The sequence below is a fragment of the Mesocricetus auratus genome, unplaced genomic scaffold (genome assembly GCF_017639785.1).
Source record: "Mesocricetus auratus isolate SY011 unplaced genomic scaffold, BCM_Maur_2.0 Super-Scaffold_100010, whole genome shotgun sequence".
NCBI lineage: Eukaryota > Metazoa > Chordata > Mammalia > Rodentia > Cricetidae > Mesocricetus > Mesocricetus auratus.
Genome location: NW_024429194.1, coordinates 86,373,963 through 86,384,409, shown reverse-complemented (window position 1 = coordinate 86,384,409; position 10,447 = coordinate 86,373,963). Strand labels below are relative to the sequence as shown.

General features: G+C 59.0%; 1 protein-coding gene across 8 annotated transcripts; it reads left to right on the top strand.

The window, feature by feature from the left end:
* The first annotated feature begins 910 nt into the window (after positions 1-910).
* On the top strand, positions 911-10,351 carry Kctd17 (potassium channel tetramerization domain containing 17). 8 transcript variants are annotated; one of them, XM_005066955.3, is made up of 9 exons: positions 911-1,135; positions 2,176-2,284; positions 4,779-4,870; positions 5,587-5,682; positions 6,674-6,799; positions 7,991-8,084; positions 8,248-8,322; positions 8,674-8,761; positions 9,581-10,351. In XM_005066955.3, the coding sequence occupies exons 1-9, from the start codon at positions 926-928 to the stop codon at positions 9,648-9,650; spliced, it is 960 nt and encodes a 319-aa protein (XP_005067012.1). In that variant the 5' UTR covers positions 911-925; the 3' UTR covers positions 9,651-10,351. The 8 variants fall into 8 exon arrangements, 7 of the variants coding, with proteins under 7 accessions (XP_005067012.1, XP_040610135.1, XP_040610138.1 ...); XM_040754201.1 differs by having other exon boundaries at positions 8,248-8,403; XR_005880111.1 differs by having other exon boundaries at positions 8,248-8,761; positions 9,581-9,639.
* Positions 10,352-10,447: the final 96 nt, after the last annotated feature.

Sequence of the window (10,447 nt, the reverse complement as noted above, 5' to 3'; positions counted from 1 at the left end):
CATCACCCCAAGGCCATTCCTCCTTTGCAGAGAGCCTTGGTGCTCCGTGGGCCTGTTGCACAGCCCATACTCCTCAAGGACTGGGCAAGGCATCTGGGGGGTATTCCACAACTTCTCTTCCCCCCATCTTGCAAACAGATGTGTGCAGGCTACCAGGTGCCTCACCCGCAAGCTTCAGTCCTATCGTATTTATGGAAGCAGGTGGCATCAGGGAAGCCAGTAACTGAACTTCATCTTCTGGATATCCACTCCTTAGGCAGACTCTGTTTCCTTCAGATTAGCCCAAGACTGGCATCCAGAGCACTCTGGCTCTTGTCCCTGCAGACCTATCTCTGTTCTTGATCCCACTTGATCCACCCTCTCTTCTCTCTTCTCTCCGTCCCTGTAGACCAGTGACCATTGTGATCAGCCCCACAAGCCCCTCAAAGAATTTAGGAGGTAGAGGTGACTCGTTGCCATCCCTGTGATCCTCACCACACACGGGGCAAGCAGAAATATTGCTGCTGTGGTGTAGCATCCCAGAGACCCTGGGTTCCACCCCACACACAGGCATATGCACACACATGCACTCACACACGTGCGTGCATCTATTAGAAAGTGGGTATAGGTAAATGTAGGAGATCTCTGGAGGAAGAAAGTTCTTCTCAGGTCAGGCATGCATCAGCCGCCCCCCCCGCACAAAGAACAAATGGGGAGAATAGCCGATCGGGGATCACTGTTTTCCCAGGGTTCTGGCCTTCTGCAAATCAAGCAGTCTGGTCAAAGGGAGAGACCAGGTGTCAGGGCGCCAAGAAAGGTAATGTGGGGCGGGATCTGCTGTCCCAGCCGCACCAGGACAGGCGCAGAGCATCCCAACCCTGGCTCCAGACTACAGTTCCCGGCATACCCCGCGCCTGGTACCCGCCCGCAGGGAGCGGAGGGGAGGATGCAGACACCGCAGCTGGCGTTGAGGATGGAGGCCGGGGAGGCAGCGCCACTGGCGGGGGCGGGCGGCCGCGCCGGGGGCGGCTGGGGCAAGTGGGTGCGGCTGAATGTGGGGGGCACGGTGTTCCTGACCACCCGCCAGACGCTGTGCCGGGAGCAGAAGTCCTTCCTCAGCCGCCTGTGCCAAGGCGAAGAGCTGCAGTCGGACCGGGTGAGCCCGCCGATGGTGGTGTCCGGGTTCCGCGCTCTGGGGCTGTCCGGCCTGCGCGTCCCTCGGCCTCCGGCCTCCGACCTGGGCGGCGTAGCGTAGCATTCGTAGGATCCTGAGGCGGGAAGCCCGGGCAGGAGGACGGGGAGGAAGCGGAGCTGAGAGGGAATCGCTGTGCCCATTGCCGTGGCAACGGGACAGCACAGGCCGCAGCCATTTGGAGCCTTGGAGGGCTGCCCTGGATCCGGGGCGCTCCCTTGCTGTGGGGCGGTGCTGAGGGACCTACAAGCCCGGCCTGCCGTGCTGCCCGGACTGACTGCAGCTGCTTCTCCCCGCCCTTGGGGTGTGGGCAGCTGAGGGGTGCAGGGAACCGGGTGGAGGAGGCCTGGGTGTCTTGGAGGTGGGCTAAATGTAAGGGAGAGCCCTGGCCTGGCAGATACTACGGGTGGGCTCACCCTGCTCTCCTGCCAACTCCCCGAATGATCTGGGAGTGGGGAGTGGGACGGATTTCCCTGCTCTGGCTTTGACCTCCTCGTGTGCAAGGCCTCTGGAGTTGGCTTGTCAAATCCCCATTCTGTGGCCCTCTGACACTATGTCCTTGGGCGAGTCCCCTGCTTCTTGATGGGGTCGTGCCGATGCCAGCCCTGCCTCCCTGCAGGCTGCAAGTGTCCAATCAGAGAGCAGCTCCTTTGGAAACTTGCAAACATCTGGTGGATAGTGGGGTTGGCTCAGGGGAATAGCCTCCAAGAGGGAAACTTTCCCAGGAGGGAAATTCATTGAGTCCCGCGTTGAGCTAGGGGTTGCTCAGAAGTAAGGTCACCCCCATGCTCGCACTTAATCCTCTGATTATGAGGGAGAAAAGACATGCTCAAGGTCGGCCTGGAGAAGGCAGAGGCAGGGTTGGAACCCGGCGCCTTACTGCTGCGTCTTACCCCTCTTCTTTCCCTGCAGTCCCTTCCCAGCCTGTGATCCGTTGAGCTTATGTGTGTGGCTGGACTTGGGGACACTTACACACCTCTCACTTCCTGTGCCCATCTCCATAGGATGAGACCGGGGCCTACCTCATTGACCGAGACCCCACCTACTTCGGACCCATATTGAACTTCCTCAGGCATGGCAAACTGGTGCTGGACAAGGACATGGCTGAGGAGGGTGAGTTGGTTCATTGGGCTGGTCTGGGCTCCCTGGAGCAGCCAGAGCCATCGGGGTTCCTAACATCGTTCTTGTAGCCAAGGTGGCATCTACTTTTCCCCATTGTTTTCTGCCTGTCCTGGAGTGGGGTCCCATTCTCCACGCCTCTGCCAAGCTCACAGACCCGGGCTGTCACCCAGGGCTGCTGGGGTAGTGATGTGGAAACCCGGAAGAGGATCTAGAGGCCTGAGGCGTCTGCCTTTGGGAATGACCTTTCTCCTGGCCTTCAGGAAGGCCTGATGTGGCCTGGGATGCTCCAGGCTGGGTGGGAGAAGAATGGCCTCATTCCATGCCTCCCAAGCAGGGGCTTGCCATCAGTCAGTCCGTGGAGTTCCCAAAGCAGGCTGTGGGGGTGATGTCCCTGGCAGGGCTGCTGCTCTTCCCTGGCCTGTGGAGGCTCGTACGCAGGCCCAGCTGACCGGAAGCAGTGTGGAGAATGACCAGGGGCAGGGACTATAGTTATTCTCAAACCAGCTCTCCTCTGCACACTTGGGTGTAGCTCTGGATCGGGCCAGGCCAGCTTGAACGTATACTCTTCTCTGGGTCTCCACTGGTGCCTACAAAATGGGCATCATGACCCACATTCGGAGAGTGTGTGTTGAAACTGCAGATGAGTTCCGTGAATCTGTGGCGTTTCACACGGTCCTTGCCCCCAGTCAGAGATCTTCTCTGGCTGACCCCAGTGGGGTACAGTGATCTGAAGAGCCCCAAAGGACAGGGTGATCATCACAGTCAGAGCTCACTGTAGGTAGCTCACTCTGCCTGGTCTACAGCTAGCTGCGGAGCAGCCCGAGGGGAAGAGATCACGTGGGTGGGGCCTGGGCTCAGGAGCAGGTCCCTCTGGGAGGCTCATACTCCAACTGCATCACAGCCAACACCTGTTTATAGCTCTTCAGAGCTCTGGTGCCCTCACATCCTCAGGCGGGCTGGGGAGATATCTGAGGGATGGATTTCAGGAGGAAGCTTACCGTGTGACACTGCAAATGTTAGTTAACCTCTCTGGGTCTTTGAAGTTGGTGACGGTTGTACCTACCACACTAAGCAGTGGGAATGTAGAAGGAAGTTTCCCACAGTAGGAAACAGCCTAGCCTGGGGTACACAGCTTTGGGTTGGATGGCTGTCACCGTTTCTCTCAGCCAGAGCCTGGGAGATTTTGCTGACTCTCCCTGCCAGCATGGATTAGTTGAGCACCAGTAGAGATCAGAATGACCCCCGACACAGTTCCAGCTGCTGTAAGGAAGTACCACAGGCCAGGGGACTATGACAATAGCAGCTGACCCGACCCACTCTGCAGGCTGGGACTCAGGGTCAGTGTGTTAGCCTACGGGCTTCTGACCTGGCCCTTTTCCCTGCTGCCAACTGTCCACCTGTGTGCTCCACACAGACAGAGGGAGTCACCGGCAGTCATTCTTTTCTTTCAGAGGCTGTACTTCCTTGGGTTCCTGTTTTTATGACTCTGACTCCCACTGGTCAGAGCCCCTCCCCCACAGGGCAGGGAGGTTTCAAAGGTTCAGCCTGGGATGGTCCCTGTCTCCAGAGAGTCTAGCAGCCCTCTGCCTTTCAGGGACTTCCTGTAGTCCAGACTCTTGGAAGCTCTCTGTACTTCAGCAAGTGGGAGGAGCTGGCTGACTTGATCTGGAAGTGTATCTACTTGATATGTGTGCCTGTAACACACAGACAGTGACACCTGCTTCCCTCCTGTTCCAGGACCTCTGATGGACCCACAAGGACTTTACCAGCAGTTATGAGTGGTGGCTGGGGGTACCCCAACGGGCTCTAAAGGTGGAGCCTGCCTTGGTTCTGTGGCTTACAGGCCATGTTTCTCTCTTGGCCTCAGTTTCCCCAGTTGTTCAGTGGACATAATGAAAGTGCTCACTTCTAGTTCTGACAAGTGCCGTAAAGGATGTGATGTTCCCAGCACAGGCCTGGTACTTAGCCTGCGTTTGATAAATGGGGGCACACAGTGGGTAGCCTAGGCCCTCCTTGTAGTATTCTAGGGCACAGTCCCAGCGAGCCCCAGGTTCACCAGGTAGTCTTGGGTCACATGCTCATCGAGGCACAGGAGACAGGACTGGCTGACAGTGGCATCTCAGCCTCTTATGTGGGAACTAAGGAAAAAAAATGTTCCCTTTTGTTTGGATTGGACCAGATCTCATAAAGCCTAGCCTGGCTCAAACTTGTTATGTGCATCTCACCCTCCTGTCTCTGCCTCCCAAGTGCTGGGATTACAAGTGCCTGTCACCACCCAGAGCTGGCGCTCAAACCCGGGCTTTTGTGCATGCTAGGGAGTCACTCTACCAACTGAGAAAATCCCTAGACCTGACGCGTTCCCTCTCTCTTGGCCCTTGAACTTACAGTCGCTATCTAGGAATCTGACCAGAGCAGGAAATGGGTCTGGGGACAAGGAGAATGGGGCATGGAGACAGTAGAGATGACAAGGTGCTCTGTGTTCTAGGGGTCCTGGAGGAAGCTGAATTCTACAACATTGGTCCCCTGATCCGAATCATCAAAGACAGGATGGAGGAGAAAGACTACTCAGTGACCCAGGTTGGAGAGAGGGAGCAGGACCAGTGGTGGGAAGAGGAGAAGGGGAGGCCCCCCAGGCTGCTCAGCACAGCCCCAACCTGGATACAGACCGCTAGAGTTCTGTCCCCGACTGACCAAGGCTTATTATGCCCTTCTTTGTTTTCCTTTGTGGAAAGCAGAGATACTCAAAGTTGTCTAGCTACTCTTGTTCACAGAAGATGCCAGAAGCAGTACGTCACCCACCCACCCCTGCCCAAGGCCATGCAGGATGAGTAAATGTCTACTTCCTGGAGCCAGGCAGTCCCCTTGTAGGTACATATGAGCTATTGGGGCTAGCATACCAGAAACTCAGCCCCCAGGCCTCTGGGGGACAGGGTGAGACCTCGCCTCCCTGCCACAGAGGCTAAAGATGTGAGGGCCTGACAACCCAGAGGGTCTCCCCAAACCTTAGCCTGTGTCACCCATATTCCACGCATGGCTCTGGTACCTTTGAGCTGGTGACCCCGGGAAAGTGACTGAACCTCTCTGAGAGCCTCAGTATAGAATTCCATAAGGTGCAAGGGTCTCAGAAGGAGTGAGTGAGCCCTGCATGGGAAGCATCCGGCACATAGTAGGTATTCAGAACATGGCTCCCTCCTGGCTGGTCTAACTTTCTGGCCTCCATCTAGGGTCATACGAGGGGGGAAGAAGCAGATGGGTGCCCGGTACCCTTAGAAGTGTGACTCTCTTACCCACAGGTGCCACCCAAACATGTGTACCGCGTGCTCCAGTGCCAGGAGGAGGAACTCACACAGATGGTCTCCACCATGTCAGACGGCTGGCGCTTCGAGCAGGTAGGCCGGGTACAAGGGACACCCTAAGTTTGTCCCTTTTGCAGTCTCAGCCTCCAGTCCCTCCCCCAGCCCAAACCCAGACTCTTGTTGAACGGGACTAAGCAAGACTAGAAAAGTGCCTGCTGGGCACAGGTAGACTGAGAAGGAGGCAGGGAGCCGTTGCCCCTGGGCATCCTAGTCACTGAGGGTCTGCACAGCTGTCAGTCTCTGGTCCTCAGGGACAGCTCAGGGTTAGGAGACCAGAACCGCAGAGGTGAGTGCCAGACCCTGGGCCTGACCTCCAGGGTCTTGTGACAGATGTGCACAGTGGTAAGGATGTGACCATCCATGCCTCCAGGCCATGTGTGGTTCACCACAGGAGATCCCTGTCACCAGCCACAAGGCCACACTCTGCCTGTTGGGCATAGAACCCCCAAAATGGACCCAAGGTCCAATCTGCCCTGAGAACAAGAGACATTAGTTCCCTACACACCTCCCCACAGAGAAGCTGGAGAAAGCTGGGACTCCAGAATAGCCATTGAGAGGAAGACCAACCAGTTGGCTAGGAGGCGAGGGCACCTTCTCTTCCAGCCCTGCCCTCTGTCACTCCTGCTTCTTGAGCAAGCCAGCCCCTCTCCCAGCCTCTGCATCCTAGGATGTGAACTCATGGTTCCTCCTTCACAAGGCCTTTGTAAAGCTGAGAAGAGCCATCAGGCAAGGCTCTAGTTTTTGGGTAGGACTCCGTATCGTACCCACTATTAGGAGAACCACAGCCACCCTCAGGAGGCGGAGGCAGGAAGTCAAGGTCACCCTCATCTGCATAGCAAGTTTGAGGCCCTGTCTCAGAAAACCTAGAAATGGTATGAGCAAATCTGTTGGACCCCAGGGAGGGTACGAAGGGCTCCTGGACTTGGTCCCTGGCCTGCCTCTTGCCGGCATGTGTGCTCCAGTAGACCGCTGTCTCTCTTGCCCTCTGCTGACAGAGAGGGTGATAATTCCTACCCTTCCCTAGCTGGTGAACATCGGTTCCTCCTACAACTACGGCAGCGAGGACCAGGCTGAGTTCCTGTGTGTGGTGTCCAAGGAACTCCACAGCTCCCCACACGGTCTAAGCTCAGAGTCTAGCCGTAAGACCAAGGTGAGTCCCTGCCCTGTGTGAAGACAGCACCTCTCCCCCATTCTGCTGCCATATCCTCCCTCCTGCTGCACCCACATAACGCTCATGGTCATGGTCACAGCCAACAGCATCCATCCCATGCCGCTACCGTGCAGTCAGCTCACCCCGCTGGCCCAGGCTGGGGAGCAGTCAGGCAGCACCATTCCAAGGGCTCAGGCAGGGTAGACTTGATGTCTCTTATGCACAAGGCCACATGGACAGGCACAAGGTAGAGTACGCTGACCTAGGGACCAGAGTGTGGCTTGCTGCTCTGTATGACCTTTGGCAAGTCTCTCTCCTCACATCTTTGCTGAGTTCTCTGAGAAGGAGGAGGTGGGTTACGAGCCCTTTGGAGATTCCAGGCTGGAATCCCCGAACCTGCTGGTTCATTTCCCAGGGACTAGTGACTGTCTAGTGTCAGCCTAGGTCGGGATTGGGAAATCCCACAGTCCTACGTCCCCCCGGGCCTTTTGGTTAGCTTCCCTGAGTGGCTTCTGGAGTGCTGTGGGCTCTGGCCTAGGCAGCATGCTCCCAAGAGCTCAGCTGGCAGCCGGCCTGTGGGGAAGAATTGAGCCGGGTCCAGTGCCCTTAGACCCACAGTAGGGCCCACACAATACACATGATCCCGGTTGGGATGGTGGAAGCTGTGCCCATGCGCAGGAGTCTTAGCAGCTCTGGCTTCCTGTGTGTCACCTCCCAGCCCTGCTGCGATCCCCTTGCCACCCGCCTCCCCCATGCCAGTGGTTGGCTCCTCCCGGCAAGTGTGCAGGGTACCCTGCTGCTCTGAGTCCCTGGGTCACCAACCTGGCCCAGGCTGCCAGACACTGTTGCTGGCATCTAGATCTGGCTGGTGACTGTCCTGGGACAACCTTGACTTCCTGCTCTGGATCCATCCTCCCAAAGTAAGGCCTTTCCAGGAGCCCACTGGCTCCTCTTCCAGCCCTCCCCGTAGCAGGGCTCTGTAACAGCAGCCTGGCTGGTCTACGCATCCTGTCTGGGCTAGGGAAGACACCCCAGCCGCTTTGGCTGCTGCCCTCCCTTTCTCAGAGGCCCCTTTGCATCCCGCCTGCCCCTCTGTCCTGAGGTCGGGGGTCCCTGCGGATAGCCGCCCGCAGCCCCGCCCCCTCGTCAGTGTCTCCACTCTCTCTTCCCTGGTCGGCGGCGGGTTTGCAGAGCACGGACGAGCAGCTGGAGGAGCGGCGGCGGCAGGAGGTGGAGGAGGTGGAGGTGGCCCAGGTGCAGGTGGAGGCGGATGCCCAGGAGAAAGGTGCAGCCCGCCCCCAAGAGGACGATTGCTAATGACAGCCCGGGCCTCCCGCCCTCTCCCTGCTGGAGCAGCTGCCGCCGGGGACTGCGGGGGCGGGCCACCGGGGTTAGCTCAGCGCCTGGCGCCTCGCCCATAACCATCCCTCTCTCACTTTCTCTTGCAGCCCTGTCATCTCAGGATCCCGCTAACCTTTTCTCCCTCCCACCACCGCCTCCTCCTCCTCCGCTTCCTGCTGGAGGTCCTGCTTCATCTTCATCCACCTCCTCTTCCTCCTGGATCTCATCTGCACCCTGCCTCTTCCCTCTCTGCCCCTGCCCAGGTTTCCTCTCTGCCTGCTCCCGTCTGCACCCTGGGGCTGCCCTAGTCCCAGTGTCCCGTGCCCTCTCCCCGGGCCCCCTGGCCCTGCATCCCCAAGCATCCTGCCTGCCGCCTCCTGCGCCCCTTTCGGCCCCTTCTGCCTCCTGGCCTGGGGAGGAGGGGCGTGGCCGCATCTGCTCTATGTCCTCCAACCCAGCAGGACACCTCTGAGGCCGGCCTTGGCCACAGGCCCCACTCTTCCCGCTTGCCTCCTCACGTTTCCTCCTTGCAGGTCCCTGTCCGCACCCTCCCAGACCCAAGCCTGAGCTTGCTGTGAGAGCTCCTCGGCCCCGCGCCCGCCCCCAGAGCTGCCGCCCCTGGTTTGTAGCCTGGCAGAGCTGGAGGGAGGGGCGGAAGCAAGGAGGGTGCTCATTTCTTGTCCTTGGACTTGAGCAGAGCTTTTGGCTGATTCTCACCCCCCCCCCCCACCAAAGTCTCTCAGCTTATCTGGGCCTTGGGGTGAGGCCCTGAGAACTGAAACAGCCCGGAGGTGGAGTCTCTTGTACCTGCCTGCCTGTAGTCAGTAGACACCGGAGCCAGGCCAGGGAGGGAAGGGCTAGCCTCGTTGCCTCTGCCCGTCACACATGGCTAGAAGCTCGTGCGGCACTGCATGTGTCCCCTAGACCTGTGGAGTGGGTGCCAGCCACATGTGGCGTCCCTTGGCTAACGAGGTGGTCAGAGCCTGCCAAGGATCGGAGCGTGGCAAGGAAAGGCCTGTTCTCTGACCGGGGTGACGGTAGCCCCCAGTCAGACAGATCTCCCTACGTGACCTTGGGCAAGTCACTGCCTCTCTTTGGGCCACAGCTGGATTCTAAGATGGGGTGGACAGCTGCTTCCGGCGGCCCCTTTCTGCCTGGGAGAGCAGTGATCTGCCCCTCCTAGCCCCCCACCCCCACCAGGCTGCCACCACCAGCGCAGGACTGGCAGTTTCTCCCCTCCTTGGTCCTGACTCCGCCTTCCTTGGGCCTCAGCCCCACCCCTCCTCCAGAGCCAGCCTGGGACTCACTTGCCTTTCTCTCTCCCTCTCTCCCTCCCTCTCCCCAACTCTCCTGTCCCGGCATCACCCTGCCCTCACCCCCACCCTGGTTTTCTGACCCCCTCTCCTCTTCCTTCTGTCCCTCCCCTCTCTTATTTTCTAGCTATTACAAGCCAGAGGCACCCGGATGTGAGCCCCCAGATCACCTCCAGGGACTTGGGGTTCCGATCTGAAATCCTTTATTTTTGTACCACGGGGTGGGCCCCCGGCCCGAGGAGGAAGACTTGCCCTCTCCCTTGTCACTGCTACCTGCATCTGCCGGGCTGGGGCTCAGCCCTGCCTCCAGGCCCGGGCCTGGGGCCCTCTGGGACCTTGGAAGGCCTGAGGTGGGCCCTGGTGTGTCCAGGCAGAGTCACCTGCCCATGGCCGAAGTGTGGCACTGCCCACCCCTATCTCCCGGGCCCCTCTGTCCCCTCGCCTGGGTCCCCTTGCTGCATGGCGGACACTCTCTCTCCCAGCCCAGTCATAGCACCTCCTTGAGCCTCTGTCTCCATGGCGCCCCTCCTCCCACCCACCTCACAGGGGTGTTGTGAGGGTCAGGAGGAATGGGGTTCCTGGAGCCCTAAGTGTCTAGGGCCGCAGTCGTTACCTTTGCGGGGAGGGAACTCTAGCCTGGCCCCCCAGTGGGACACTGGTGGGGGACACCACGAGGACTAAGCCAAGCAGGAAGCAAGGCACAGAACTGGTGTCACCGTGGCTGCCCTTCCCCTTTGCCGCCACGTGTTTGGCAGCAGAGTCATGAGGCTGCCCAGGGACTTGTGATGGGGAAGGGGCAGGTGTGAAAGGGGCTGAGCTGCCCCTCCATGTGACCCCTGGGATGGGCACACGTGTGTCAGCCGTGTCCCGCCCGCCATGAAATAAACCTGAACCAACAGCCTGGCCTGGCTGCCTCCCTCTCTCTCTGGGCTCCTTTTGGGAACAGGGCTCCTTTTGGGGACAGGTAGGCCTGCTTTTCTTGAGGCCCCTGGTC